This window comes from Ammospiza nelsoni, chromosome 31 (assembly GCF_027579445.1).
Source record: "Ammospiza nelsoni isolate bAmmNel1 chromosome 31, bAmmNel1.pri, whole genome shotgun sequence".
NCBI lineage: Eukaryota > Metazoa > Chordata > Aves > Passeriformes > Passerellidae > Ammospiza > Ammospiza nelsoni.
The window spans coordinates 382,422-409,657 of NC_080663.1; the positions used below are offsets into that span (position 1 = coordinate 382,422).

Here is a 27,236-nt window from a genome sequence, read left to right on the forward strand (position 1 = left end):
TTCTCCACATGGTAGCGATGGCGGGCGGCGTGTCCGGGGTGAGTGAGGGGAAAGGGGGGGAAATCCTACAAATTTGGGGGTCCCGGGGCGGATTTTGGGGCTCCCGGGGAGGTTTTGGGGTGTCCCGGCCTCATGGCTGCTTCTCCCGCAGAGAACGGACCCGTTCCCCGGGCCGGCGCCGGTGCCGCGGGCCAGAGTGAAGCGGTTCCTGCGGGGCTCGGAGGAGAAAACGGTAAAAGGGGGAAAAGGGGGGGTCGTGAGGGGGTCTGGGGAGAAATGAGGGGATTTGAGGTCAAATGAGGGAGTCTGGGGATCCTGAGGGGATTTGGGGGAGAAATGAGGAGATTTGAGGTGAAATGAGAGGGTTTGGGGGTAAAGGAGGGGATCTGGGGAATTTTAGGGAGTCCTGAGAGGATTTGGGGGGTCGTGGGGGACTTTAGGGATCCTGAGGTGGTTTGAGGGGTTCGGAGGGGATTTTGGGGATCCTGAGGGGACTTGGGGGAAATGAGGAGATTTTTGGGGGAAATGAGCAGATTTTATGGGAAATCCTGAGGGGATTTGTGAGGTCCTGAGAGAATTCAGGAGTTTCTGAGGGGATTTTGTGGGAAATAGGGGGAACTGTGGGATTCCTGAGGGGATCTGGGGATCCTGAGGGGATTTGGGGGATCCTGAGGGGATTTTGTGGGAAATAGGGGGAATTTTGGGGGTTCCTGAGGGAATCTGGGGATCCTGAGGGGATTTTGGGGTATCCTGAGGGGATTTGAGAGATCTGGAGGGGGTTTAGGGGTAAAATGAGGGGATTTGGGGGGGCTCTGAAGGGATTTTGAGGGGAAGTGAGGAGATTTGGAAGGTCTTGAGGGGATTTCTGGGGGAAATGAGGAGATTTGAGGTGAAATGAGGGGTTTGGGGGATCCTGAGGGGATTTGGGGGCTCCCTGAGGAGATTCGGGGGATCCTGAGGGAATTTATGAGGTCCCAAGGGGATTTGGAGGTTCCTGAGGGAATTTTATGGGAAATATAGGAAATTTGGGGGGTTCTGAGGGGATTTTGGGGGTTCTGAGGGGATTTTGGAGGGAAATGAGGAGATTTGAGGTGAAATGAGGGGTTTGAGGGGTCCTAATGGGATTTTGGAGGGAAATGAGGGAATCTGGGGGAAATCCTGAGGGGATTTACGAGGTCCTGAGGGGGTTCGGGGGTTTCTGAAGGAGTTTTGTGGGAAATAGGTGGGATTTGGGGGATTCCTGAGGGAATCTAGAGATCCTGAGGGGATTTGGGGGATCCTGAGGGGGTTTATGGATAAATGAGGGATTTTGAGGGGCTCTGAGGGGATTTTTGGGGGAAATGAGGAGATTTGAGGTGAAATGAGGGGGTTTGGGGGGTCCCTGAGGAGATTTTGGGGATCTCGAGGGGATCCTGAGGGAGTCTGGGGGTTTCTGATGGGGTTTTGGGGGGAAATGAGGGGATTTTTGTGGGAAATCTTGGGGGATTTGAGCGCTCCTGAGGAGATTTTGGCAATCCTGAGGGGATTTGTGGAATCCAGAGGGGATTTTTGGGGGTTCTGAGGGGATTTTGGGGATTTGGGGGGAAATGAGGGGATTTGGGGGGGTCCCTGAGGGAAATTGGGGGTTTCCGAGGGAGTTTTATGGAAAATTGGGGGGATTTGAGGGGATCTGGGGGGCTCTGAGGGAGTTTTGGGGGGAAATGAGTGGATTTGGAGGTCCCTGGGGGGAATTAGTGGAAAAAAAGGGGATTTAGGGGTACCCGAGGAGATTTTGGGAATTTTGGGAGGGCCCCTGAGGGCGTTTTTGAGGTCCTGGGGGGAACTTGAGAGAATTTGAGGGCGTTTGGGTGGAATTTGGGGGTTCCTGGAACGAATTTGGGAGAATTTGAGGGAATTTGGGGGTTCCTGGAAGAAGTTTGGCTGGATTTGGGTGGAATATGGGGGGATTTGGGTGAATTTGGTTGGAATTGTTGGAATTTTGGGGGGATTTGGGGTGGAATTGTTGAAATTTTGGGGGTGTTTAGGTGGGATTTTAGGGGGATCTGGGTGGGATTTTGGGGGGATTTGTGTGGAATTTTGGGGGTGTTTGTGTGGACTTTTGGGGGGATTTGTGAGGAATTTTGGGGGCGTTTATGTGGAATTTTTGGGGAATTTGGGTGGAATTTTGGGGCTGTTTCTGTGGAATTTTGGGGGTATTGGTGAGGAATATTGGGGGTGTTTGTGTGGAATTTTGGGGGTGTTTGTGTGGAATTTTGGGGGTGTTTGTGTGGAATTGTGGGGGTGTTTGTGTGGAATTGTGGGGGGGTTTGGGTGGAAGTTTGGGGGTGTTTGGGTGGAATTTTGGAGGGAATTGGTGTGGACTTTTGCGGGTGTTTGGGTGGGATTTTGGGGGATTTGTGAGGAATTTTGGAGGTGTTTGGGTGCAATTTTGGGGGTGTTTGAAGAATTTTGGGGGTGTTTGTGTGGAATTTTGGGGGGGTTTGGGTGGAATTTTTGGGGAATCTGGGTGGAATTTTTGGGGGATTTGTGTGGAATTTTGGGAGTGTTTGGGTGCAATTTTGGGGGTGTTTGAGTGGAATTTTGGGGGTGTTTGGGTGGAATTTTGGGGGGATTTGTGAGGAATTTTGGGGGCGTTTATGTGGAATTTTTGGGGAATTTGTGTGGAATTTTGGGGGTGTTTGGGTGGAATTTTTGGGGGATTTGTGTGGGATTTGTGTGGAATTTTGGTGCTGTTTGAGTGGAATTTTGGGGGTGTCTGGGTGGAATTTTGGGGGTGTCTGGGTGGAATTTTGGGGGTGTCTGGGTGGAATTTTGGGGGGGTTTGTTTGTGTGGAATTTTGGGGGTGTTTGTGTGGAATTTTGGGGGGGTTTGTTTGTGTGGAATTTTGGGGGTGTTTGTGTGGGATTTGGGGGTGACCCCTCGTTTTCCCTCCCCAGCCCCGCGCCGTCGCCCCCCGGCTCCGCTGGCACCTGAAGAATTTGGGAATTCGGGAAAATTCAGCGGCGGAAAAAGCAGCGAGATGGGAACCCCTGCTGCCCGAGGAGCCGGGGTGAGGAACGCCAAAATCACCCCAAAATCCACCCAAAAATCACCCAAAATCACCCCAAAAATCACCCCAAAATCCACCCAAAAATCACCCCAAAATCACCCCAAAATCCACCCAGATTGCGGGAATGGCCCCAAATCCGTCGGGAATGGGCCAAAGGAGCCCAAATCCCCGGGATGATCCTGAAATCCCAGGCTGATCCCAAATCAGGGGAAGTTTTTTGGGTGAAAAAATGGAATTTTTACAGGGAAAAATGGGATTTTTAGGGGGGAAAAATGGAATTTTTAGGGGGAAAAAAGGGGAAATTTTAGAGGAACAAAGGGAATTTTTGGGGGTTAAAAAAAGGATTTTTTGGGGAAAAAAAAATTAGAACTTTTTGCCGAAAAAGAGAATATTTTGGAGAAAAATGTGGATTTTTTTAGGGGAAAAATGGTAATTTTGGGGAAAGGATTTTTAGAGGAAAAAAGGGGATTTCTGAGGAGGGAAAAGAGGGAATTTTTGGGTTGCAATGGTGAATTTTGGGGTCCCTGCAGGTTCCTGGAGGTGGAGCCGGGCGAGGACTCGGCGCGAATCTCCCAGAGGGAAATCGCCGACGCCGTCGACATCGGCAGCGCCGCCAAGGTGGGGAACGGGGGAAAACGGGGGGAAAATGGGAAAAAATGGGGGCAAAAATGGGAAAAATGGGGAAAAATGGCGAAATGGGGGCAAAAATGTGGGAATAATGGGGAAAATGGGGGAGAAATGGGGAATTTGGGGAAATTGGGAAAAATTGGGAAATTGGAAAAAAATGGGGGGGAAATGGGGAATTTGGGGAAATTGGAAAAAATGGGTGGAAAATGGGGAAATTGGGGGGGAAAATGGGGGGGCAAAAATGGGGAAACTGGGGGAAAAATGGGGGGGGCAAAAATGGGGAAATTGGGAAAAATGGGGAAAATGGGGGAAAATGGGGGGGAAAGGGGAAAAATGGGGAAATGGGGGGAAAATGGGGAAAAATGGGGGAAATGGGGTTGGGGGAAAATGGGGGGAAGATGGGGAAATTGGGGAAAAATGGGGAAATGGGGGGGAATGGGGAAAAGGGGGAAAATTGGGGGCATGGGGAGATTGGGGAAATTTGGGGGTAATGGGGGAAAATGGGGAAATTGGGAAAAATGGGGGGGGAAATTGGGAATTTGGGGAAAATGGGGGGGAAATGGGGAAATTGGGAAAAAGGGGGGGGAATGGGGAAAAAGGGGGGAAAATGGGGCAATTGGGGGGAAATGGGGGGAAAATAGGGGGAACATGGGGGGAAAAATGAGGAATTGGGAAAAATGGGGGGAAAACGGGGAAATTGGAAAAAATGGGGGGAAAATGGGGAAATTGGGGGGAAAATGGGGTTTGGGGAAAAAGGTGGGGAAATGGGGGAAAATGGGGAAATTGGGAAAAATGGGGGGGAAAATGGGGAAATTGGGAAAAATGGGGAGAAAATGGAGAAATTGGGGAAAATGGGGAAATTGGGGAAAATGGGGGGAAAATGGGAAAAATGGAGAAATTGGGGAAAATGGGGGGAAATTGGGAAAAATTGGGGTTGGGGGGGAAAAATGGGGGTTTGGGGAGGGAAAGTGGGGCAGAAATGGGGATTTTGAGAGGGAAAATGGGGATTTAGGGGTGAAAAATTGGGGATTTTGGGAAGGAAAATGGGGATTTTGGGGTGAAAAAATTGGGATTTGGGGAGGGAAAATGGGGATTTGGGGAAAAAATGGGGATTTGGGGAATGTGGAGAACGTTGGGAATTTTGAGAATGTTGGGAATTTGGGGGAATTTTAGGAATTAGGGAACTTTGGGAATGTTGGAAAATGGGGGAGTGTTGGGAATTTGGGGGCATTTTAGGAATGTTGGGAGTGTTGGGAGCTTTGTGAATTTGGGGTGAATTTTGGGGGTTTTGGGGACGTTGTGAATTTGGGGTGAATTTTGGGGTGAGTTTGGGGTGAATTTTGGGGTGAGTTTGGGATGAGTTTTGGGTGAATTTTGGGATTAATTTGGGGTGAATTTTGGGGTGAATTTGGGGTGAATTTGGGGTGAGTTCGGGGTGAATTTTGGGGATTTTGGGTTCCCAGCACTTTGAGCTGCGCCTGGAGCAGTTCGGGCCCTACCGGCTGGACTACACCCGCAACGGCAGGTGAGAAACCAGTGCCGACCAGTACGGACCAGTATGGACCAGTATAAACCAGTATAGACCAGTATGGACCAGTGTGGACTGATATAGATAGATACAGACCAATATAGACCAGTATAGATCAGTATGGACCAGTACACCCCAGTATAAACCAGTATGGACTACACCCGGAACGGCAGGTGAGAAACCAGTGCCGACCAGTATGGACCAGTACGGACCAGTATGGACTGATATAAACCAGTGCAGACCAGTATAAACCAGTATGGACTGGTACAGGCTGATATAGATAGATATGGACTGGTATAAACCAGTACGGACCAGTATGGACCAGTACGGACTGATATAGACCAGTACGGACCAGTATGGACCAGTGCAGACCAGTATAAACCAGTATGGACCAGTACGGACTGATACAGAGCAGTACAGACCAGTATAGACCAGTATGGACTACACCTGGAACGGCAGGTGAGAAACCAGTACGGACCAGTATAAACCAGTACGGACCAGTATGGACTGATATAGACCAGTACAGACTGATATAGACCAGTACAGACCAGTATAAACCAGTGTGGACTACACCCACAATGGCAGGTGAGAAACCAGTACGGACCAGTATAAACCAGTTCGGACCAGTATAAACCAGTACGGACCAGTATAAACCAGTATGGACTGGCATGGACTGATAGAGATCAATATAAACCAGTATGGACCAGTTGCTTTCCAGTCTATCCCAGTCCCTCCCAGTTTGATCCCAGTTCACTCCCAGTCCCTCCCAGTTTGATCCCAGTCTGTCCCTGTCCCCCGTAGTCCCATTTCCAGTCCATCCCAGTCCCTCCCAGTTTGTCCCAGTTTGTTCCCAGTCCCTCCCAGTCCCTCCCGTTCCATCCCAGTTTGATCCCAATCCCCCCCAGCCCTTCCCAGTCACTCCCAGTTTGGCAAGTTCCTGTTACTGGGAGGGCTCTGGGGTCACATGGCTGCCCTGGACTGAGGCTCCCAGTTCATCCCAGTTCATCCCAGTTTGATCCCAGTCCCTCCCAGGTTGTCCCAGTCCATCCCAATCCCCTCCCAGTGCCTCCCAGCCCCTCCCAGTTTGTCCCAGTTTGATCCCAGTCCATCCCAGTCAATCCCAATCCCTCCCAGTCCGTCCCAGTCACTCCCAGTTTGGCAGGTTCCTGTTACTGGGAGGGCTCTGGGATCATGTGGCTGCGCTGGACTGGGGCTCCCAGTTCATCCCAGTTCATCCCAGCCCCTCCCAGTCCATTCCCAGTGCTCCCAGCCCCTCCCAGTGCATCCCAGTCACTCCCAGTTTGTCCCAGTCTATCCCAGTCCCCTCCCAGTCGCTCCCAGTTTATCCCAGTCCCTCCCGGTTCATCCCAGTTTGATCCCAGTCCATTCCCAGTTACTCCCAGCCCTTCCCAATCCCCTCTCAGTCTGTCCCAGTCCCTCCCAGTCCCTCCCAGTCCCCTCCCAGTCCCTCCCAGTCCATCCCAGTCCCTCCCAGTCCATCCCAGTTCACCCCAGTCCCTCCCAGTCCATCCCAGTCCATCCCAGTCCCCTCCCAGTCCCTCCCAGTCCGTCCCAGTCACTCCCAGTCCCCTCCCAGTCCGTCCCAGTCCATCCCAGTCCATCCCAGTCCACCCCAGTCCGTCCCAGTCCCTCCCAGTCCACTCCAGTCCATCCCAGTCCCCTCCCAGTCCACCCCAGTCCCCCCCAGTCCGTCCCAGTCACTCCCAGTTTGGCAGGTTCCTGTTACTGGGAGGGCTCCGCGGTCACGTGGCCGCCCTGGACTGGGCCCAGCGGCGCCTCCTGAGCGAGTTCAACGTCATGGAGACGGTCAGGGACGTCAGGTGGGCAACTGGGATAGACTGGGATATACTGGGAGGGACTGGGATATACTGGGAGGGACTGGGAATGGATTGGGATATACTGGGAATGGGACTGGGAGGGACTGGGAATGGATTGAGAGGGACTGGGATATACTGGGAATGGGACTGGGAGGGACTGGGAATGGATTGGGGATGGATTGGGAGGGATTAGGATCAAACTGGGAGGGGCTGGGATATACTGGGAGGGACTGGGAATGGATTGGGATATACTGGGAGGGACTGGGGTATACTGGGAGTGACTGGGAGGGACTGGGATATACTGGGAGGGACTGGGAATGGATTGGGATATACTGGGAATGGGACTGGGAGGGACTGGGATATACTGGGAGGGACTGGGAATGGATTGGGATCAAACTGGGAGGGGCTGGGATATACTGGGAGGGACTGGGAGGGACTGGGATATACTGGGAGGGACTGGGAATGGATTTGGGATGGATTGGGGCTGGGATGGACTGGGATCAAACTGGGATGGACTGGGAAGGGCTGGGATGGAACCAGTGAGAGACATCAGGTGGGATATACTGGGAGGGACTGGGATGGACTGGGATGGACTGGGGTATACTGGGAATGGATTGGGATATACTGGGAGGGACTGGGAATGGATTGGGATATACTGGGATGGAACTACTGGGATGGAACCAGCGAGGGATGTCAGGTGGGATATACTGGGATGGACTGGGAGGGACTGGGAATGGATTGGGATGGACTGGGATGGACTGGGAGGGACTGGGATATACTGGGAGGGACTGGGAATGGATTGTGATATACTGGGAATGGGACTGGGGGGGACTGGGAAGGACTGGGATATACTGGGAAGGACTGGGATATACTGGGAGGGACTGGGATCAAACTGGGGGGAATTGGGATGGACTGGGAATGGATTGGGATGGAAGCAGTGCGGGATGTCAGGTGGGATAGCCTGGGATATACTGGGATGGACTGGGTTATACTGGGAATGGATTGGGAGGGACTGGGATGGAAACAGTGTGGGATGGACTGGGATATACTGGGATGGACTGGGATATACTGGGATGGAACTGGGAATGGGACTGGGAGGGACTGGGAATGGATTGGGACATACTGGGAGGGACTGGAGGGAACTGGGAGGGACTGGGACAGACTGGGACAGACTGGGATATACTGGGAGGGACTGGGATGGAACCAGTGAGGGACCTCAAGTGGGACTGGGATATACTGGGATATACTGGGAATGGGACTGGGATGGAACCAGTGTGGGATGTCAGGTGGGACTGGGAGGGACTGGGATATACTGGGAGGGACTGGGGGAGACTGGGAATAGACTGGGAGGGACTGGGAGGGCTTGGCTCCAGTTTCCCCCTAAATCCCAATTTCCCCCCTAAAATCCCCATTTTTCCTCCTAAAACCCCCCAATTTTTTTCCCCCAACCCCCCCCCATTTTTTCCCCAAGCCCCCAAAATCCCCCATTTTCCCCTCCAAATCCCCATTTTTACCAAAATCCCCGTTTTTTCCCCCATTTTCCCCAGCTGGCTGCACTGCGAGTCGCTGCTGGCGGTGGCGCAGCGCCGCTGGCTGCACGTCTACGACAGCCAAGGGCTGGAGATCCACGTGGTCAGGAGCTTCCAGAACCTTCTGCACCTGCAGTTCCTGCCCTACCACTTCCTGCTGGCGGCCACGGTCAGTGCTGGGGGGACACCCAAAATCTGGGGCAAATTCCGATGATTTTGGGCAAAAATCAACTTTTTTTACCCATTTATTCGCCATTTTCGGCCATTTCTTTTCCCATTTTTGGCTGATTTTTCCATGGATTTTGCCCATTTTTCCATGATTTTGGGAGGAATTTTTTTGGGATTCAGCACCTGGATTTTCTGCCATGCCACCTCTTGCTCAAAACCCCAAAATTTGGGGGAAAAAATGCCGATTTTGGGCAAAACCCACTATTTTTGACTAATTTTTTACTATTTTCGGCCGATTTTTGGGTCATTTTTGGGTGCTCAGGAGCTTCCAGAACCTTCTGCACCTGCAGTTCCTGCCCTACCACTTCCTGCTGGCGGCCACGGTCAGTGCTGGGGGGACACCCAACATTTGGGGCAAATTCCGGCGATTTTGGGCAAAATTTGCCTTTTTTTGGCCATTTTTTGCCAATTTTCCTATCCCCCCCCCATTTTTCCCCAAGTTTCCCCCCATTTTCCCCATTTATTTCCCAGTTTTCCCCCTTTTTCCCAATTTCCCTCCCATTTTCCCCATTTTCCCCCAATTTCCCCATTTTTCCCCATTCCCCCCCTTTTCCCCCCATTTTCCCCATTTATTTCCCCATTGTCCCCATTACCCTCCATTTCCCCCCAATTTTCCCCCCATTTCCCCCCATTTTTCCCATTTCCCCATTTTACCCAATTTCCCCCCATTTTCCCCCCCATTTATTTCCCAATTCCCAATTTTCCCCAATTTCCCCATTTTTCCCATTTTCCTATTTCTCCCCCATTCCCCCCCCACTTTTCCCATTTCCCCATTTTTCCCAATTTCCCAATTTTTCCCCCATTTTTCCTATTTCCCATTCTTCCCTCCATTTTCCCTTTGCCCCCATTTCCCTTATTCCCCCCCATTTTTTCCATTTCCCCATTTTTCCCAATTTCTCCACTTTCCCCCATTTTCCCCATTACCCCCTGTTATTTCCCCATTTATTTCCCATTTTCCCCCATTTTTCCCCCCATTTATTTCCCATTTCTCCCCCCCATTTTCCCAATTTCCCCCCATTTTCCCCATTTATTTCCCATTTATTTCCCATTTTTTTCCCATTTATTTCCCATTTTCCCCCATTTCCCCCCCCCCATTTATTTCCCATTTCTCCCCCCCAATTTCCCCCCCATTTTCCCCATTTATTTCCCATTTATTTCCCAGTTATTTCCCATTTATTTCCCATTTCCCCCCCATTTCCCCCCCATTTTCCCCATTTATATCCCAATTTCCCCATTTCTCTCAATTTTTCCCAATTTCCCCATTTTCCCCATTCCCCCCCCCCATTTTCCCCATTCATTTCCCATTTATTTCCCATTTTCACCCCATTTCCCCCCCATTTTCCCCATTTATTCCCCAATTTCCCAATTTCTCTCCGTTTTTCCCAATTTCCCCGTTTTTCACCCCGTTTTTCCCCAGAGCTCGCTGGGGCTGCTGCATTTCCTCGATGTCTCCGTGGGCCGCGAGGTGGCGACGCTGAGCACGAGGAGCGGCCGCGCCGCCGCCATGGCCCAGGACCCGGCCACGGCCCTCATCCACCTGGGCCACGCCAACGGTGAGGGGAAATCGGGAATTTTATGGGAATTCTGTGGGAATTTGGGGGATTTTAGGGATTATTTGGGAATTTCGGGAGTCCCCAGAGGGGTTTTGCTGAGCACGAGGAGCGGCCGCGCCGCTGCCATGGCCCAGGACCCGGCCACGGCCCTCATCCACCTGGGCCACGCCAACGGTGAGGGGAAATCAGGAATTCTGGGGGAATTACTCGGAATTTTGTGGGAATTTTGTGGGAATTTCGGGGATTTTAGGGATTATTTGGGGATTTCGGGAGTCCCCAGAGGGGTTTCAGTGAGCATGAGGAGCGGCCGCGCTGCCGCCATGGCCCAGGACCCGGCCACGTCCCTCATCCACCTGGGACATGCCAATGGTTGGAAATTCGGGAATTTTCTGGGAATTCCGGAATCTTGGGAATTATTTGGGAATTCTGGGAGTCCTCGTTGGGATCTTGGGGGTTTTTATTGAGATTTTGGGGTTGTTATTGGGGTTTGGGGGTTCCCATGGCCCAGAGCCCGGCCACGGCCCTTGTGCACCTTGTGCACGCCATCAGTGAGGGGAATTCGGGAATTCTGTGGGAATTTTGGGAATTTTGGAAATTCTGGGAGTCGTCATTGGGATTTTGGAGGTTTATTGGGATTTTGGGGGTTTTTATTGGGGTTTGAGCCTTTTTTTTTGGAGTTTTGGGGTTCCCATGGCCCAGGACCCAGGCACAGCCCTCATACACCTCGGGCATGCCAACGGTGAGGGGGAAGTCGGGAATTTCAGGAATTTTCTGGGAATTTTGTGGGGATTTCAGGGATTTTAGGGATTATTTGGGGATTATTTGGGGATTTCGGGAGTCCCCAGAGGGGTTTTGCTGAGCACGAGGAGCGGCCGCGCCGCTGCCATGGCCCAGGACCCGGCCACGGCCCTCATCCACCTGGGGCACGCCAACGGTGAGGGGAAATCGGGAATTTCAGGAATTTTGTGGGAATTTTGTGGGAATTTCGGGGATTTTAGGGATTATTTGGGGATTTCGGGAGTCCCCAGAGGGGTTTTGTTGAGTACGAGGAGCGGCTGCGCTGCCACCATGGCCCAGGACCCGGCCACGGCCCTCATCCACCTGGGACACGCCAACGGTGAGGGGAAATCGGGAATTCTGTGGGGATTCTGTGGGAATTCTGGAATTTTGGGAATTATTTGGGAATTATACCGGAGTCCTCGTTGGGATTTTGGGGGTTTTTATTGGGGTTTTGTGGGATTTTTTGGGGTTTTTTTGGGTTTCTTGGGGTTCCCATGGCCCAGGACCCGGCCACGGCCCTCATACACCTCGGGCGTGCCAATGGTGAGGGAAAATCAGGAATTCTGTGGGAATTATTTGGGAATTCTGGAATTTTGAGAATTATTTGGGAATTATACCGGAGTCCTCGTTGGGATTTTGGGGGTTTTTATTGGGATTTTGTGGGATTTTTTTGGGTTTTTTGGGGTTCCCATGGCCCAGGACCCAGCCATGGCCCTCATGCACCGGAAGTCGGTGAGGGGAATTCGGGAATTTTCTGGGAATATTGGGAATTTTGTGGGAATTTCGGGGATTTCCGGAGGGATTTGGGGAGGTTTATTGAGATTTTGTGGAGATTTTGTGAAGATTTTTGGGTTTTTATTTGGGTTTGGGGGTTCCCATGGCCCAGGACCCGGCTACGGCCCTCATGCACCTGGGTCACGCCAACAGTGAGGGGAAATCGGGAATTCTGTGGGAATTTTCTGGGAATTTCAGGGATTGTTTGGAAATTCTGGGAGTTGTCATTGGGATTTTGGAGCATTTTATTGGGATTATGGGGGTTTTTCTTGGGGTTTGAGGGTTTTTATTGGGGTTTGGGGGTTCCCATGGCCCAGAGCCCGGCCACAGCCCTCGTGCACCTGGGGCACGCCAACGGTGAGGGGGAAATCGGGAATTTCAGGAATTTTCTGGGAATTTTGTGGGAATTTCGGGGATTTTAGGGATTATTTGGGGATTATTTGGGGATTTCGGGAGTCCCCAGAGGGGTTTTGCTGAGCACGAGGAGCGGCCGCGCCGCCGCCATGGCCCAGAACCCGGCCACGGCCCTCATCCACCTAGGCCGTGCCAATGGTGAGGGGAAATCGGGAATTCTGTGGGAATTATTCGGGAATTCTGGAATTTTGTGGGAATTATAGCGGAGTCCTCGTTGGGATTTTGGGGGTTTTTATTGGGGTTTTGTGGGATTTTTTGGGGTTTTTTTGGGTTTCTTGGGGTTCCCATGGCCCAGGACCCGGCCATGGCCCTCATGCACCTGGGCCACGCCAACGGTGAAGGGAATTCGGGAATTTTCTGGGAATTTTGGGAATTTTGTGGGAATTTCGGGGATTTCCGGAGGGATTTGGGGAGGTTTATTGAGATTTTGTGGAGTTTTTGTTGAGATTTTTTGGGTTTTTATTGGGATTTTTGGGGTTCCCATGGCCCAGGACCTGGCCACGGCCCTTGTACACCTGGGCCACGCCAATGGTGAGGGGAAATCGGGAATTCTGTGGGAATTCCTTGAGATTTTGGGAATTATTTGGGAATTCTGGGAGTCCTCGTTGGGATTTTGGGGGATTTATTGAGATTTTGTGGGGGGTTTTTGATATTTTGGGGTTTTTATTGGGGTTTGGGGGTTCCCATGGCCCAGGACCCAGCCACAGCCCTCATCCACCTGGGGCACGCCAACAGTGAGGGGAAATCGGGAATTCTGTGGGAATTTCGGGAATTTCCAGAGGGGTTTGGGGAGGTTTATTGATATTTTGGGCATTTTATTGAGATTTTGGGGTTGTTATTGGGGTTTGGGGGTTCCCATGGCCCAGGACCTGGCCATGGCCCTCATCCACCTGGGCCACACCAATGGTGAGGGGAAATTGGGAATTCTGTGGGGATTTCGAGAATTTTGTGGAAATTTCGGGGATTTTAGGGATTATTTGGGAATTATTTGGAAATTCTGTGGGTCCTCATTGGGGTTTTGGGGGATTTATTGGGGTTTGAGAGGTTTTTATTGGGGTTTGGGGGTTCCCATGGCCCAGGACCCGGCCACGGCCCTCATGCACCTGGGCCACGCCAACGGTGAGGGGAAAATCGGGAATTCTGTGGGAATTTCTTGGGATTTTGGGAATTATTTGGGAATTCTGTGAGTCCTCGTTGGGATTTTGGGGGATTTATTGAGATTTTGTGGTGGTTTTTTGGGGCTTTGAGGGTTCCCATGGCCCAGGACCTGGCCATGGCCCTCATCCACCTTGGGCACGCCAACGGTGAGGGGAAAATCGGAAATTCTGTGGGAATTATTTGGGAATTTGGGAATTTCAGGAATTACAAAGGGGTTTGAGGAGGTTTATTGAGATTTTGGGGCATTTTATTGAGATTTTGGGTTTTTTTGGGGGGGTTTTGGGAGTTCCCATGGCCCAGGACCTGGCCACGGCCCTCGTGCACCTGGGCCACGCCAACGGTGAGGGGAAATTGGGAATTCTGTGGAGATTATCTGGGATTTTTGGGAATTATTTGGGAATTTTGGGAGTCCCCAGAGGGGTTTGGGGAGGTTTATTGTGATTTTGTGGTGTTTTTTTGGGGTTTTGGGGGTTCCCATGGCCCAGGAGCCAGCCATGGCCCTCGTGCACCTGGGGCACGCCAATGGTGAGGGGAAATTGGGAATTCTGTGGGAATTTCAGGAATTCTGTGGGAATTTCGGGAATTTTGTGGGAATTTCGGGGATTTCCAGAGGGGTTTGTGGAGGTTTATTGGGATTTTGGGGCATTTTATTGGGGTTTTGGCATTTTTATTGGGATGTTTGGGGTTCCCATGGCCCAGCACCTGGCCACGGCCCTCATCCACCTTGGGCACGCCAACGGTGAGGGGAAAATCGGGAATTCTGTGGGAATTATTTGGGAATTCGGGAATTTCAGGAATTACAGAGGGGTTTGAGGAGGTTTATTGAGATTTTGGGGCATTTTATTGAGATTTTGGGGGGTTTTTTTGGGGTTTTGGGGGTTCCCATGGCCTAGGACTCGGCCACAGCCCTCGTGCACCTCGGGCACCCCAAAGGTGAGGGGAAATTGGGAATTCTGTGGGAATTTGGGGAATTTTCTGGCAATTTTGGGAATTTCCAGAGGGGTTTGGGGAAGTTTATTGAGATTTTGTGGGATTTTATTGGGATTTGGGGGTTTTTATTGGAGTTTTGGGGTTCCCATGGCCCAGCACCTGGCCACGGCCCTCATCCACCTCGGTGAGGGAAAATGTGGAATTTTCCAGGAATTCCTGGGAATTTTGGGAACTCTGGGAGTCCTCATTGACATTTTGGGTTTTTTTGTGGTTCCCCTTTCCCAAACTCTCCGTGTTTGCCCCCAGGAACGGTTTCCCTGTGGACGCCCAACGTGGCGGAGCCGGCGGTGCGGCTGCTGGCGCATCGGGGCGCCGTGCGCGCCATCGCCGTCCACGGCAGCGGCCGGTGAGAAACCGCGGAACCTTCCGGAAATTTGGGAAATTTTGGGCGGTTTCCATGGCTTGGGTCAGTTTGGGGTGGATTTGGTGGGATTTTGGTGGGATTTGGGGCATGTCTTGGGCAGATTTGGTGGGATTTTGGCCAGATTTTGGGGCACATTTGGTGGGATTTGGGGCAGGTTTAGGTGGGTTTGGGGCAGGTTTTTGGGCAGATTTAGGTGGGTTTGGGGCAGGTTTTTGGGATTTTGGGGCACATTTGGTGGGGTTTTGGGCAGATTTAGGTGGGTTTGGGGCAGGTTTTTGAGCAGATTTAGGTGGGTTTGGGGCAGATTTGGGTGGGTTTTGGGGCAGATTTTGGGATTTTGGGGCACATTTAGTGGGATTTGGGGCAGATTTAGGTGGGTTTGGGGCAGGTTTTTGGGATTTTGGGCAGATTTAGGTGGGTTTGGGCAGGTTTAGGTGGGTTTGGGGCAGGTTTTTGGGCAGATTTAGGTGGGTTTGGGCAGGTTTAGGTGGGTTTGGGGCAGGTTTTTGGGATTTTGGGGCACATTTGTTGGAATTGGGGCAGGTTTGGGATTTTGGGGCACATTTGGTGGGGTTTGGGGCAGATTTAGGTGGGTTTGGGGCAGGTTTTGGGGCACATTTGGTGGGGTTTTGGCCAGGTTTAGGTGGGTTTGGGGCAGGTTTAGGTGGGTTTGGGGCAGATTTTGGGATTTTGGGGCACATTTGGTGGGGTTTTGGGTGGGTTTTGGGGCAGATTTTGGGATTTTGGGGCACATTTGGTGGGATTTGGGGCAGATTTAGGTGGGTTTGGGGCAGATTTTTGGGATTTTGAGGCACATTTGGTGGGTTTGGGGCAGATTTAGGTGGGTTTGGGGCAGGTTTTTGGGATTTTGGGGCACATTTGGTGGGGTTTTGGCCAAGTTTTGGGTGGGTTTTGGGGCAGATTTTGGGATTTTGGGGCACATTTGGTGGGGTTTTGGGTGGGTTTTGGGGCAGATTTTGGGATTTTGGGGCACATTTGGTGGGATTTTGGCCAAGTTTTGGGTGGATTTTGGGGCAGATTTTGGCGGGGTTTTGCTGGATTTTGGGTGAATTTTTCTGTAATTTGCTCTCCCCTTGCAGGCTCCCCCTTGAGTGGGAATTTGGGCTGGATTTTGTTGGGATTTTGGAGTGGATTTTAATGGGATTTTGTTGGGATTTTGGAGTGGATTTTAATGGGATTTTGTTGGGATTTTGGAGTGGATTTTAATGGGATTTTGGGCTGGACTTTGGAGTGGATTTCGTTGGGATTTTGGAGTGGATTTTGTGGGGATTTTGGGCTGGATTTTGTTGGGATTTGGACTGGATTTTGTTGGGATTTTGGGTAAATTTTTGTCAGATTTTGGGGGCCTTTTGGGCTGGATTTTTGTCAGATTTGGGGTGAATTTTGCTGCATTTTGGGGGTGTTTTTGGCTGGATTTTTGTCAGATTTTGGAGGCATTTTTGGGTGATTTTTTGTCGGATTTTGGGTGAATTTTTGCTGGATTTTGGGTGAATTTGGCTGCCGTTCTCTCTCCCTGCAGGCTGATGGCCACGGCGGGGCTGGACAGGAAAATTCGCATTTTTGACCTGAGAACTTTCGGGGTGCTGCAGGAATGGGGGGTCCCCATTGGGGCCTCCCAGCTCGACTTCAGCCAGAGGAGGCTCCTGGCTGCGGCCTGCGGGGACCTGCTGCAGGTGAAGAAATCCCCAAAAATCCCCTTTTTAACCCCAAAAAAATTCACCTTTTTTACCCCCAAAAAATCCCCTTTTTTACCCCCAAAAATCCCCTTTTTAACCCCAAAAATTCACCTTTTTTACCCCCAAAAATCCTCTTTTTAACCCCCAAAAAATCCCCTTTTTACCCCCAAAAATCCTCAGTTTTACCCCAAAAAATCCCCTTTTTTACCCCAAAAAATCCTCGTTTTTACCCCCAAAAAATCCCTTTTACTCCCAAAAATCCCCTTTTTAACCCCGAAAAATTCACCTTTTTTACCCCAAAAATCCCCTTTTTTACCTCAAAAAATCCCCTTTTTTACCACAAAAAAATCCCCTCTTTTCCCCCCCAAAAATCCCCTTTTTTACCCCCCAAAACTCCCCCCTTTTACCCCCCCCAAATTCCCCTTTTTCCCCAAAAAAGTCCCCTTTTTTTACCCCCCAAAAAAAAAACCTTTTTCCCCCAAAAAAATCCCCTTTTTTCCCCCCAAAAATCCCCCTTTTTATCCCCAAAACTCCCCTTTTTTACCCCCAAAAAATCCCCCTTTTTTCCCCAAAAATCCCCTTTTTTACCCCCAAAAACCCCCATTTTATCCCATTTTACCCATTAAAAATCCCCATTTTCACTCCTTTTTTCCTCCCAAAAAATCCAGGTTTTTTCCCCAGCAATTCCTCTTTTTTCCCCCAAAAAAATTCCCTTTTTCCCCCTCCAAAAAATCTTCTTTTCTTCCCTAAAAATCCCCTTTTTTACCCCCAAAATCCCCATTTTCCCTCCTAAAACCATGGAGTTTTTTCCCCAAATCCCCATTTTCTCCCGCAGATTTCCCATTTTTCCCAAAATCTCCATTTTTCTCCCCAGATTTACCCCAAGTTGGATTTGGGGTCCCCCCTTTGGTTCCGTTCCTGCAGCACCGAACCCCAAACCCCCAAATCTCCATTTTCCACCCCAAAATCCCCATTTTCCCACCCTAAATTCCCATTTTTCCTCCCCAAACCCCATTTTTTCCCAAAATTTGAATTTTTATGTCCTCAAAATCCCATTTTTTCCCCCAAAATCCCCATTTGCCCTCCCAAAAAATTCCAATTTTCCCCCCCAAATCCCCATTTCTCCACCTAAAATCCCCATTTCTCCTCCTAAAACCCCCGGGTTTTTTCCCCAAATCCCCATTTTTCACCCCAAAATTCTCTTTTTTTTCCTAATTTTCCCATTTCTGCCCAGATTTACCCCAAAGTGGACTCGGGTTCCCCCCCAGTGGCTCCGTTCCTGCAGCACCGAACCCCAAACCCCCAAACAACCCTAAATCCCATTCCCACCCCAAATTCCCATTTTTGCCCCCAAACCCCTTTTTTTCCCAAAATTTGAATTTTTATTTCCCAAAAATCCCATTTTTTTCCCCAAAATCCCCATTTTCCCCCCAAACTATTCCAGTTTCCCCTTCAAAAAATTCCAATTTTTCCTCCTAAAATCCCCATTTTCCCTCCTAAAACCCCCGGGTTTTTTCCCAAAATCCCCATTTTTCACCCCAAAATTCTCTTTTTTTTCCTAATTTTCCCATTTCTGCCCAGATTTACCCCAAAGTGGACTCGGGTTGCCCCCCAGTGGCTCCGTTCCTGCAGCACCGAGTGCCCAGCCCGGCGCGGGGGCTGCGCTTCTGCCCCTTCCAGGACGTGCTGGGGGCCGGGCACGGGATGGGGTTCAGCAGCCTCCTCGTGCCAGGTTTGGGGGAAATTCGGGGATTTTGGGAAATTTGGGAATTTTGGGAATTTGGGGAAAAATTCTGGGAATTTTGGGGCGTTTTGGGTGGTTTTTGTGGAATTTTTTGGGTTTTTTAAAATGGATTTTTGGGGGTTTCGGGTGGGATATTGGGGCTGGGCACGGGTCAGGATTTACCAGCGTGCTTGTGCCAGGTTTGGGAGAAAATCTGGGGATTTTGGGAAAATTTGGGAATTTCGGGAAAAATTCTGGGAATTTTGGGGCGTTTTGGGTGGTTTTTCATGGATTTTTGGGGTGTTTTTAATGGATTTTCTATGGATTTTTAATGGATTTTTGGGGGCTTTGGGGTGGGATTTGGGGGCTGGGCACGGATCAGGATTCACCAGTGTGCTCGTGCCAGGTGGGGTTTGGGGCAAAATTTGGGGATTTTGGGAAAATTGGGAATTTTGGGGAAAAATTCTGGGAATTTTGGGGCATTTTGGGTGGTTTTTGTGGAATTTTTGGTGGTTTTTTGTGGTTTTTTAATGGATTTTTGGGGGTTTCGGGTGGGATCTGGGGGCTGGGCACGGATCGGGGTTCAGCAGCGTGCTCATGCCAGGTTTGGGGTGAAATTCAGGGATTTTGGGAAAATTGGGAATTTTGGGGAAAAATTCTGGGAATTTTGGGGCGTTGTGGGTGGTTTTTTATGGATTTTTGGGGGTTTAAATGGATTTTTGGGGTCAGGCAGGGGCTGGGGTTCAGCACCATTCTGGTGCCAGGTTTGGGGTGAAATTCAGGGAAATTCGGGAAAATTTGGGAAAAAATTGGGAATTTTGGCACAATTTGGAGAAAATTTGGGGCATTTTGGGTGGATTTTTGGGGTTTTTTAATGGATTTTTGGGGGTTTCGGGTGGGATTTGGGGGCCAGGCACGGGTCGGGGTTCACCAGTGTCCTGGTGCCAGGTGGGGTTTGGGGTGAAATTCGGGGATTTTGGGCAAATTTGGGTGAAACTCTGGGAATTTGGGAAAATTTCAGGCTCTGGGGAGCCGAATTTGGACGCGCTGGAGCAGAACCCGTTCCGCAGCCGCCGCCAGCGCCAGGAGTGGGAGGTGAAGGCGCTGCTGGAAAAGGTAAAATCCCCAAAATTCACCCCAAAATTCACCCCAAAATTCCCCAAATTCACCCCAAAATTCACCCCAAAAATCCACCCCAAAATTCCCCCCAAAATTCCCCAAATTCAGCCCAAAATCTGAGAGTTTGGGGAGTGGGAGGTGAAGGCGCTGCTGGAAAAGGTAAAAATCCCCAAAATTCACCCCAAAATTCCCCAAATTCACCCCAAAATCTGAGTTTGGGGGGTGGGAGGTAAAAAATCCCCAAAATTCCCCAAATTCATCCCAAATTCCCAGAGCTAGGGAGTGGGAGGTGAAGGCTCTGCTGGAAAAGGTAAAAAATCCCCAAAATTCCCCAAATTCACCCCAAAATGCCCCAAATTCATCCCAAAATCTGAGAGCTGGGGGGTGGGAGGTGAAGGCGCTGCTGGAAAAGGTAAAAAATCCCAAATTCCACAAAATTCACCCCAAAATTCCCAAATTCAACCCAAAATCGGAGAGCTGGGGAGTGGGAGGTAAAAAACCCCAAAATTCCCCAAATTCACCCCAAAATCTGCGAGTTTGGGGAGGGGGAGGTGAAGGCGCTGCTGGAAAAGGTAAAAAACCCAAATTCCACAAAAATTCACTCCAGAATTCCCCAAATTCACCGCAAAATTCCCAAATTTACCCCAAAATTCCCAAATTCACCCCAAAAACTGCGAGTTTGGGGGGTGGGAGATAAAAAAATCCCCAAAATTCCCCAAATTCACCCCAAAATCTGCGAGTTTGGGGAGGGGGAGGTGAAGGCGCTGCTGGAAAAGGTAAAAAATCCCCAAAATCCCCCAAATCCCCATTGCTTTTCCCAAATCCCCATTTATTTCCCCAAACCCCTTTTTCCCCCCAAATCCCTGCTCCTTTCCCCCACAATTCCCATTTTCCCCCTAAATTCCCATTCTTTCCCAAAATCCCCATTTCTTTCCCCCACAATTCCCATTTTTCTTCCCCAAATCCTTGGATTTTCCCCCCTAATTCCCATTTTTCCCCCCAAATTTCCATTTTTGCCCAAAGTTTGGTTTTTTCCCCCCAGATCCCGGCGGAGCTGCTGACCCCGGAGCCGGCGCTGCTGTCGCGCGTGGACACGGCCGGGCTGGAGCAGAAGCACCAGGAGAGGGTGCAGCGCCTGGTGAGCCCCAAAGCCACCCCAAAATTACCCTAAAATCAGCCCAAAATCAGCCCCAAAGCCACCCTAAAATCACCCCCAAAATTACCCCAAAATCAGCCCAAAATCACCCCCAAATCCACCCCCAAATCACCCCAAAAACAGCCCCAAATCACCCCGAAATCCACCCTAAAATCAGCCCAAAATCAGCCCCAAATCCACCCTAAAATCAGCCCAAATTTCACCCCAAAATCCACCCCAAAAACAGCCCCAAATCACCCCCAAATCCACCCTAAAATCACCCCCAAAATTACCCCAAAATCAGCCCAAAATCACCCCCAAATCCACCCTAAAATCAGCCCAAAATTACCCCAAAATCAGCCCAAAATCACCCCCAAATCCACCCTAAAATCAGCCCAAATTTCACCCCAAAATCCACCCCAAAATCACCCCAAAACCAGCCCCAAATCACCCCCAAATCCACCCTAAAATCAGCCCAAATTTCACCCCAAAATCCACACCTTGCACCCCAAAATGTACCCCAAAATTACCCCAAAATCAGTCCCAAATTCACCCCAAAATCCCACTTTGCACCCCAAAATCCACCCCAAAATCATCCCAAAACCAGCCCCAAATCACCCCCATATCCACCCTAAAATCAGCTCAAAATCAGCCCAAATTTCACCCCAAAATCCACACATTGCACCCCAAAATCCACCCCAAAATCACCCCCAAATCCACCCTAAAATCAGCCCAAAATCACCCCCAAATCCACCCCAAAATCACCCCCAAATCCACCCCAAAATCAGCCCAAATTTCACCCCAAAATCCACCCCAAATCCACCCTAAAATCAGCCCAAAGTTAGCCCAAATTTTACCCCAAAATTTCCTCCCAAAATTTCCTCCCAGTTTTCCCCATTTCTCTCCCCAAATTCCCCCATTTTCGCTCTATTTTCCCCCAAATTTCCCACCCCCAAAATCCCCATTTTTCCCCATTTCTCCTCTATTTTTCCCAAAATCTCCCTCAAAATCCCCATTTTCCCCGTTTCCCACCCCCAAAATCAACATTTCCCCCATTTCCCCCCAAATTGCCCCCCCAAAAATCCCATTTTCCCCCTTTTCCCAATTTTTCCCCAATTCTTCCCCATTTCCCACCCCCAAAATCCCCATTTATTTCCCTAAAATCTCCATTTTCCCCCCAAAATCCCCATTTTTCCCCATTTTCCCCCCATATTCCACCCCCAAATTCTCCTTTTTTCTCCATTTCCCCCCATTTTTCCCCATTATTTCCCCATTTTTCCCCATTATTTCCCTACTTCCCCCCATTTTTCCCCATTATTTCCCGAATTTTCCCCATTTTTCTCCCCAAAATCCCCAATTTTTCCCAATTTTCCCCATTATTTTCCCGTTTCCCAGGGCTTTGACCCCAATTCCAAACCCAATTTCCCCCCTTATTTCCCAATTTTCCCATTATTTTCCCGTTTCCCAGGGTTTTGACCCCAATTCCAAACCCAATTTCCCTCCAATTTCCACCATTATTCCCCCATTTTTCCCCATTTTCCCCAATTTTCCCCATTTTTACCCCCAAAATCCCCAATTTGCCCCAAATTTCCCCATTTTCCCCCATTATTTCCCCATTTTTTCCCCATTTCCCAGAGTTTTGACCCCAATTCCAAACCCAATTCCCCCCCATTTTTCCCCATTATTTCCCAAATTTCCCCCATTTTTCCCCAATTTTTCCCAATTTTCCCCATTTTTCCCGTTTCCCAGGGCTTTGACTCCAATTCCAAACCCAATTTCGCCCATTATTTCCCCATTTTTCCCCCATTTTTCTCCAAATTTTCCCCAAATTTTCCCCCATTATTTTCTCCATTATTTTCCCCTTTCCCAGGGCTTTGACCCCAATTCCAAAGCCAATTTCCCCCATTATTTCCCCAATTTTCCCAATTTTTCTCCCCAAAATCCCCAAATTTTCCCCATTTTCCCCCCAAATCCCCAAATTTTCCCCAATTTTCCCCATTTTTCTCCCCAAAATCCCCAATTTTCCTCATTTTCCCCAATTTTCCCCATTTTCCCATTTCCCAGGGTTTTGACCCCAATTCCAAACCAAATTCCCCCCCATTATTCCCCCATTATTTCCCCGTTTTCCCCCCATTATTTCCCCTTTTTTCCCCATTTGCTCCCCAAAATCCCATTTTTCCTCATTATTTTCCCCGTTTCCTCCCACTTTTCCCCATTATTTCCCCATTTCCCCCAAATTTTTCCCATTTCCCCCATTATTTCCCCCATTTTTCCCCATTATTCCCCCATTATTTCCCCAATTTCCCCCATTATTTCCCCATTTTTGCCCCCAAAATCCCCATTTTTTCCCAATTTCCCCCATTTTTCCCCATTTTTCCCAATTTCCCCATTTTTTCCCATTTCCCAGGGTTTTGACCCCAATTCCAAACCAAATTTTCCCCATTACTTCCCCATTATTTCCCCATTATTTCCCTATTTTTCCCCAAATTTTTCCATTTTTCCCCATTATTTTTCCCCTTTCCCAGGGTTTTGACCCCAATTCCAAACCAAATTTCTCCCCAATTTGCCCCATTATTTCCCCATTATTTTCCCAATTTTCCCCATTTTTCTCCCCAAAATCCCCAAATTTTCCCCATTTTTCCCATTTTTCCCCCCAAAATCCCCAATTTTTCCCAATTTTTCCCCATTATTTCCCCCCAAAATCCCAATTTTCCCCAATTTCCCCATTATTTTCCCGTTTCCCAGGGTTTTGACCCCAATTCCAAACCCATTTTCCCCCAATTTCCCCCATTATTTCCCCATTATTTCCCCATTTTTCCCCATTTTTTCCCTTTTTTTTTCCCATTTCCCAGGGCTTTGACCCCAGTTCCAAACCCAATTTCCCCCCATTTTTCCCCATTATTTCCCCATTTTCCCCAATTTTCCCCATTATTTTCCCATTTCCCAGGGTTTTGACCCCAATTCCAAACCAAATTCGCCCCCATTTTCCCCCATTATTTCCCCTTTTTTCCCCATTTTTCCCCCCATAATTTCCCCTTTTTTTCCCCATTTTCTCCCCAAAATCCCATTTTTCCCCATTATTTTCCCCATTATTTTCCCGTTTCCTCCCATTTTTCCCCATTATTTCCCCATTTCCCCCATTATTTCCCCATTTTTCCCCCATTTTCCCCCCAATTTTCCCCATTTTTCTCCCTAAAATCCCCAATTTTCCCCAGTTTTTCCCATTTTTTCCCGTTTCCCAGGGTTTTGACCCCAATTCCAAACCCAATTTCCCCCATTATTGCCCCATTATTCCCCCATTATTTCCCCATTTTTCCCCCCAATTTTCCCCATTTTTCTTCCTAAAATCCCCAATTTTCCTCATTTTCCCCATTTTTCCCCATTATTTTCCCCATTTTCCCGTTTCCCAGGGTTTTGACCCCACTTCCAAGCCCAAGTTCCGTCCCCGGAGGCGCCACCGGGGTCGGGCCCCGGAGCTGCGGCGGCGGCAGCGGCAGCACGAGGAGACCAGGGTGGGTCTGGGCTGAAATCCGCGGATTTTGGGCAAAATTTGGGGGAATTTTAGTGGGGTTTGGTTGGGATTTTCATTGGGAGCTTTGGGGATTTTTTCGGAATTTTTTGGGAATTTTTATTGGAATTTTTTTGGGATTTAATGGGATTTTGTTGGATTTTTTTGGGGATTTTTCATTGATTTTTTGGGGGGATTTTTCATTGATTTTTTGGTGATTTTTTGTCATTGGATATTTTTGGAGATTTTTTGGTGTTTTTATTGGATTTTTTGATGTTTTTATTGGATTTATTTGGGATTTTTTGGGATTTTAATTGGATTTTTTGGGATTTTTGTTGGAATCTTTTGGGATTTTTGGGGGATTTTTTGGGATTTTCATTGGATTTTTTGGAGATTTTTGGGGATTTTTGTTGGATTTTTTTTTTTAGATTTTTATAGGATTTCTTTGGGATTTTTGGGGATTTTCATTGGATTTTTTTGAGATTTTTTTGGGATTTTTATTGGATTTTTTGGGAATTTTCATTGGAATTTTGGGGGGATTTTTTTGGGACTTTTATTGGACTTTTTGGCATTTTTTGAGATTTTCATTGGATTTATTTGGGATTTTTTGGGATTTTCATTGGATTTTTGGGGGATTTTTATTGGATTTTTCTGGGGTTTTTTGTGATTTGTATTGGAATTTTTTTTGATTTTTTGGAGATTTTTGGGGATTTTTATTTGAATTTTTGGGGGATTTTTGGGGATTTGTCTTGGAATTTTTTTGTGTTTTTTTTGGATTTTTTGGGGATTGTTTGGGATTTTTTTGGAATTTTTGGGGGGTTTTTTGGGATTTTTATTGGGATTTTTGGGGATTTTCATTGGATTTTTTTTGAGATTTAATGGGATTTTTGTTGGATTTTTGGGGATGTTTTTGGAGATTTTTTTTGGATTTTTATTGGAATTTTGGGGGATTTTTATTGGAATTTTTGGAGATTGTTCTGGATTTTCATTGGATTTTTTTTTTTTTGAGATTTTTTTGGGATTTTTATTGGATTTATTTGGGATTTTTATTGGGATTTTTTGGGATTTTTATTGGGATTTTTGGGATTTTTTTAAACAATTTTTGGATTTTTATTGGAATTTTTTGGGGGTTTTTATTGGAATTTTGGGGATTTTTTAAAAGAATTTTGGGGATTTTTACTGGATTTTTAGGGGTATTTTAATTGGGATTTTTGGGATTTTTTTAAAGAATGTTTTGGGATTTTTTGGGGATTTTTTAAAAGAATTTTTTGGATTTTTATTGGAATTTCTTGGGGGATATTTTTTGGGTTTTATTTTCAAGAATTTTTTGGGATTTTTATTAGAATTTTTTTATTTTTTGGGATTTTCAGTGGATTTTTTTGGGATTTTCAGTGGATATTTTTTGGATTTTTATTGGAATTTTTGGGGGATTTTTGGGAGGAATTTTCAAGATTTTGGGGGAATTTTTTGAAAACATTTTTGGGGGGAATTTTGGGATTTTTATGGGAATATTTTGAGAGATTTTTATTAGAATATTTGAGGATTTTTTGGGGATTTTTTGAGTATTCTTCTGAGAATTTTGGGGAGTTTTGGGAATTTTTTGGGGAGTTTTGGGAATTTTTGGGGTTCATTTAGGAACATTATTCAGAATTTTTTGGGAAATTTCTAAGATGTTTTTCAGAATTTTTTCAGAATTTTTGGGGAATTTTTATGGGTTTTTTTTTAATTTTGGGGGATTTTTTGTAGTATTTCTTGGGAAGTTTTTGGGAAGTTTCTTACAGGGATTTTGGGGGAATTTTGTTGGGAATTTTATGGGAAGTTTGGGGAGATTTTTTTTTTTACTTTCAGAAATTTATTGGGGACATTTTTGGGAGTTTTTTTTTTCTTTACTTTTTGGGGATTTTTTTTGAGATTTTTTGGGGAATTTTGGGGTGTGGTTTTTGGGAAATTCCGGGGATTTTTGGGAGGAGTCCCAAATTTTGCATTTTTCCCTCCCCAGGCCCGGATCCGGCAGAGTTTGGAGCAGAAGGAGAAAAACCAGGAAGAACCCCCCAAAAAAAAGAGGAAAAAAGAGGGGAAAACCCCCCAAAAATCTGGGAACAAACTGGGAGAAAACCTCCAAAAATCTGCAAACAAAAAGGGAGAAAACCCCCCAAAAAAGGGGAAAAAATTGGGAGAAAAGCTCCAAAAAGTGGGAGAAAAAATCCCAAAAAATCAGGAAAAAAGGGAAGGAAACGCCCAAAAAATTGAGAAAAAATTGGGGAAAAAAACCCCAAAAATTGGGCAAAAAAATGGGGAAAAAACCAAAATCAAGAGGAAGAGGCAGAAGGGAGGTCCTGGATCAAAATTGGGGGGAAAAGCCCCAAAATTGGGGGGATCCCCCCCAAACAGGGGGGCCCTGGAGCGCTTCCGGAAATAAATTTGGGGGGCGGCGACTTTGGGGTGGCTGCACTCGGATTTGTCCCCAAGTTTGGGGTCCCCAGTGTCCCCTCTCCCCCAGTTTTGGGGTCCCATCCCCATTTTTGGGGGTCCCCCAAAGTGTCCCCATCTCAAATTTTGGGGTCCCTTCCCCAGTTTTGGGGTCCCATCTCAATTTTTGGGGTCCCCAGATGTCCCCCGCCTCCATTTTGGGGTCTCATCCCAATTTTTGGGGGTCCCCAAGGTGTCCCATCCCCAGTTTTGGGGTCCCCATCCCAATTTTGGGGTCCCAAAGTGTCCCCATCCCGATTTTGGGGTGCAATCCCAATTTTGGGGGTCCCCATCCCCATTTTGGGGTACCAAAATGTCCCCATCCCGATTTTGGGGGTCCCCAAATGTTCCCATCCCAGTTTTGGGGTCCTCTCCCCAATTTTGGGGGTCCCCAATGTCCCCTCCCCCCATTTTTGGGTCCCCAAAATGTCCCCATCACAATTTTGAGGTCCCCAAAGTGTCCCCATTCCATTTTTGGGGTCCCCATCCCAATTTTGGGGTGTCCCCAAAATGTCCCCATCCCAATTTTGGGGTCCCTAAAGTGTCCCAAATTTTGGGGTCCCCAGAATGTCCCCATCCCGATTTTGGGGTCCCCAAAGTGTCCCCATCCCGATTTTGGGGTGTCCCCAGTGTCCCCTCCCCCAGACGAGGTCCCCTCGGTGTCACCGGCGCTGGGACTTTATTGGGGGGGACAGCGGTGTCACACCCGTGTCACATCCAGGTGACATCGGTGTCACACCCGTGTCACATCC

General features: G+C 48.4%; 1 protein-coding gene across 1 annotated transcript; it reads left to right on the forward strand.

Annotated features, from left to right (window-relative positions):
- WDR46 (WD repeat domain 46) lies at nucleotides 1-26,483 on the forward strand. The gene is made up of 15 exons (XM_059491092.1): nucleotides 1-38; nucleotides 152-232; nucleotides 2,938-3,050; nucleotides 3,581-3,668; nucleotides 5,141-5,202; nucleotides 6,942-7,046; nucleotides 8,591-8,741; nucleotides 10,218-10,353; nucleotides 14,716-14,815; nucleotides 16,374-16,527; nucleotides 18,112-18,262; nucleotides 19,275-19,369; nucleotides 20,415-20,510; nucleotides 23,918-24,019; nucleotides 26,015-26,483. The coding sequence occupies exons 1-15, from the start codon at nucleotides 9-11 to the stop codon at nucleotides 26,432-26,434; spliced, it is 1,884 nt and encodes a 627-aa protein (XP_059347075.1). The 5' UTR covers nucleotides 1-8; the 3' UTR covers nucleotides 26,435-26,483.
- Nucleotides 26,484-27,236: the final 753 nt, after the last annotated feature.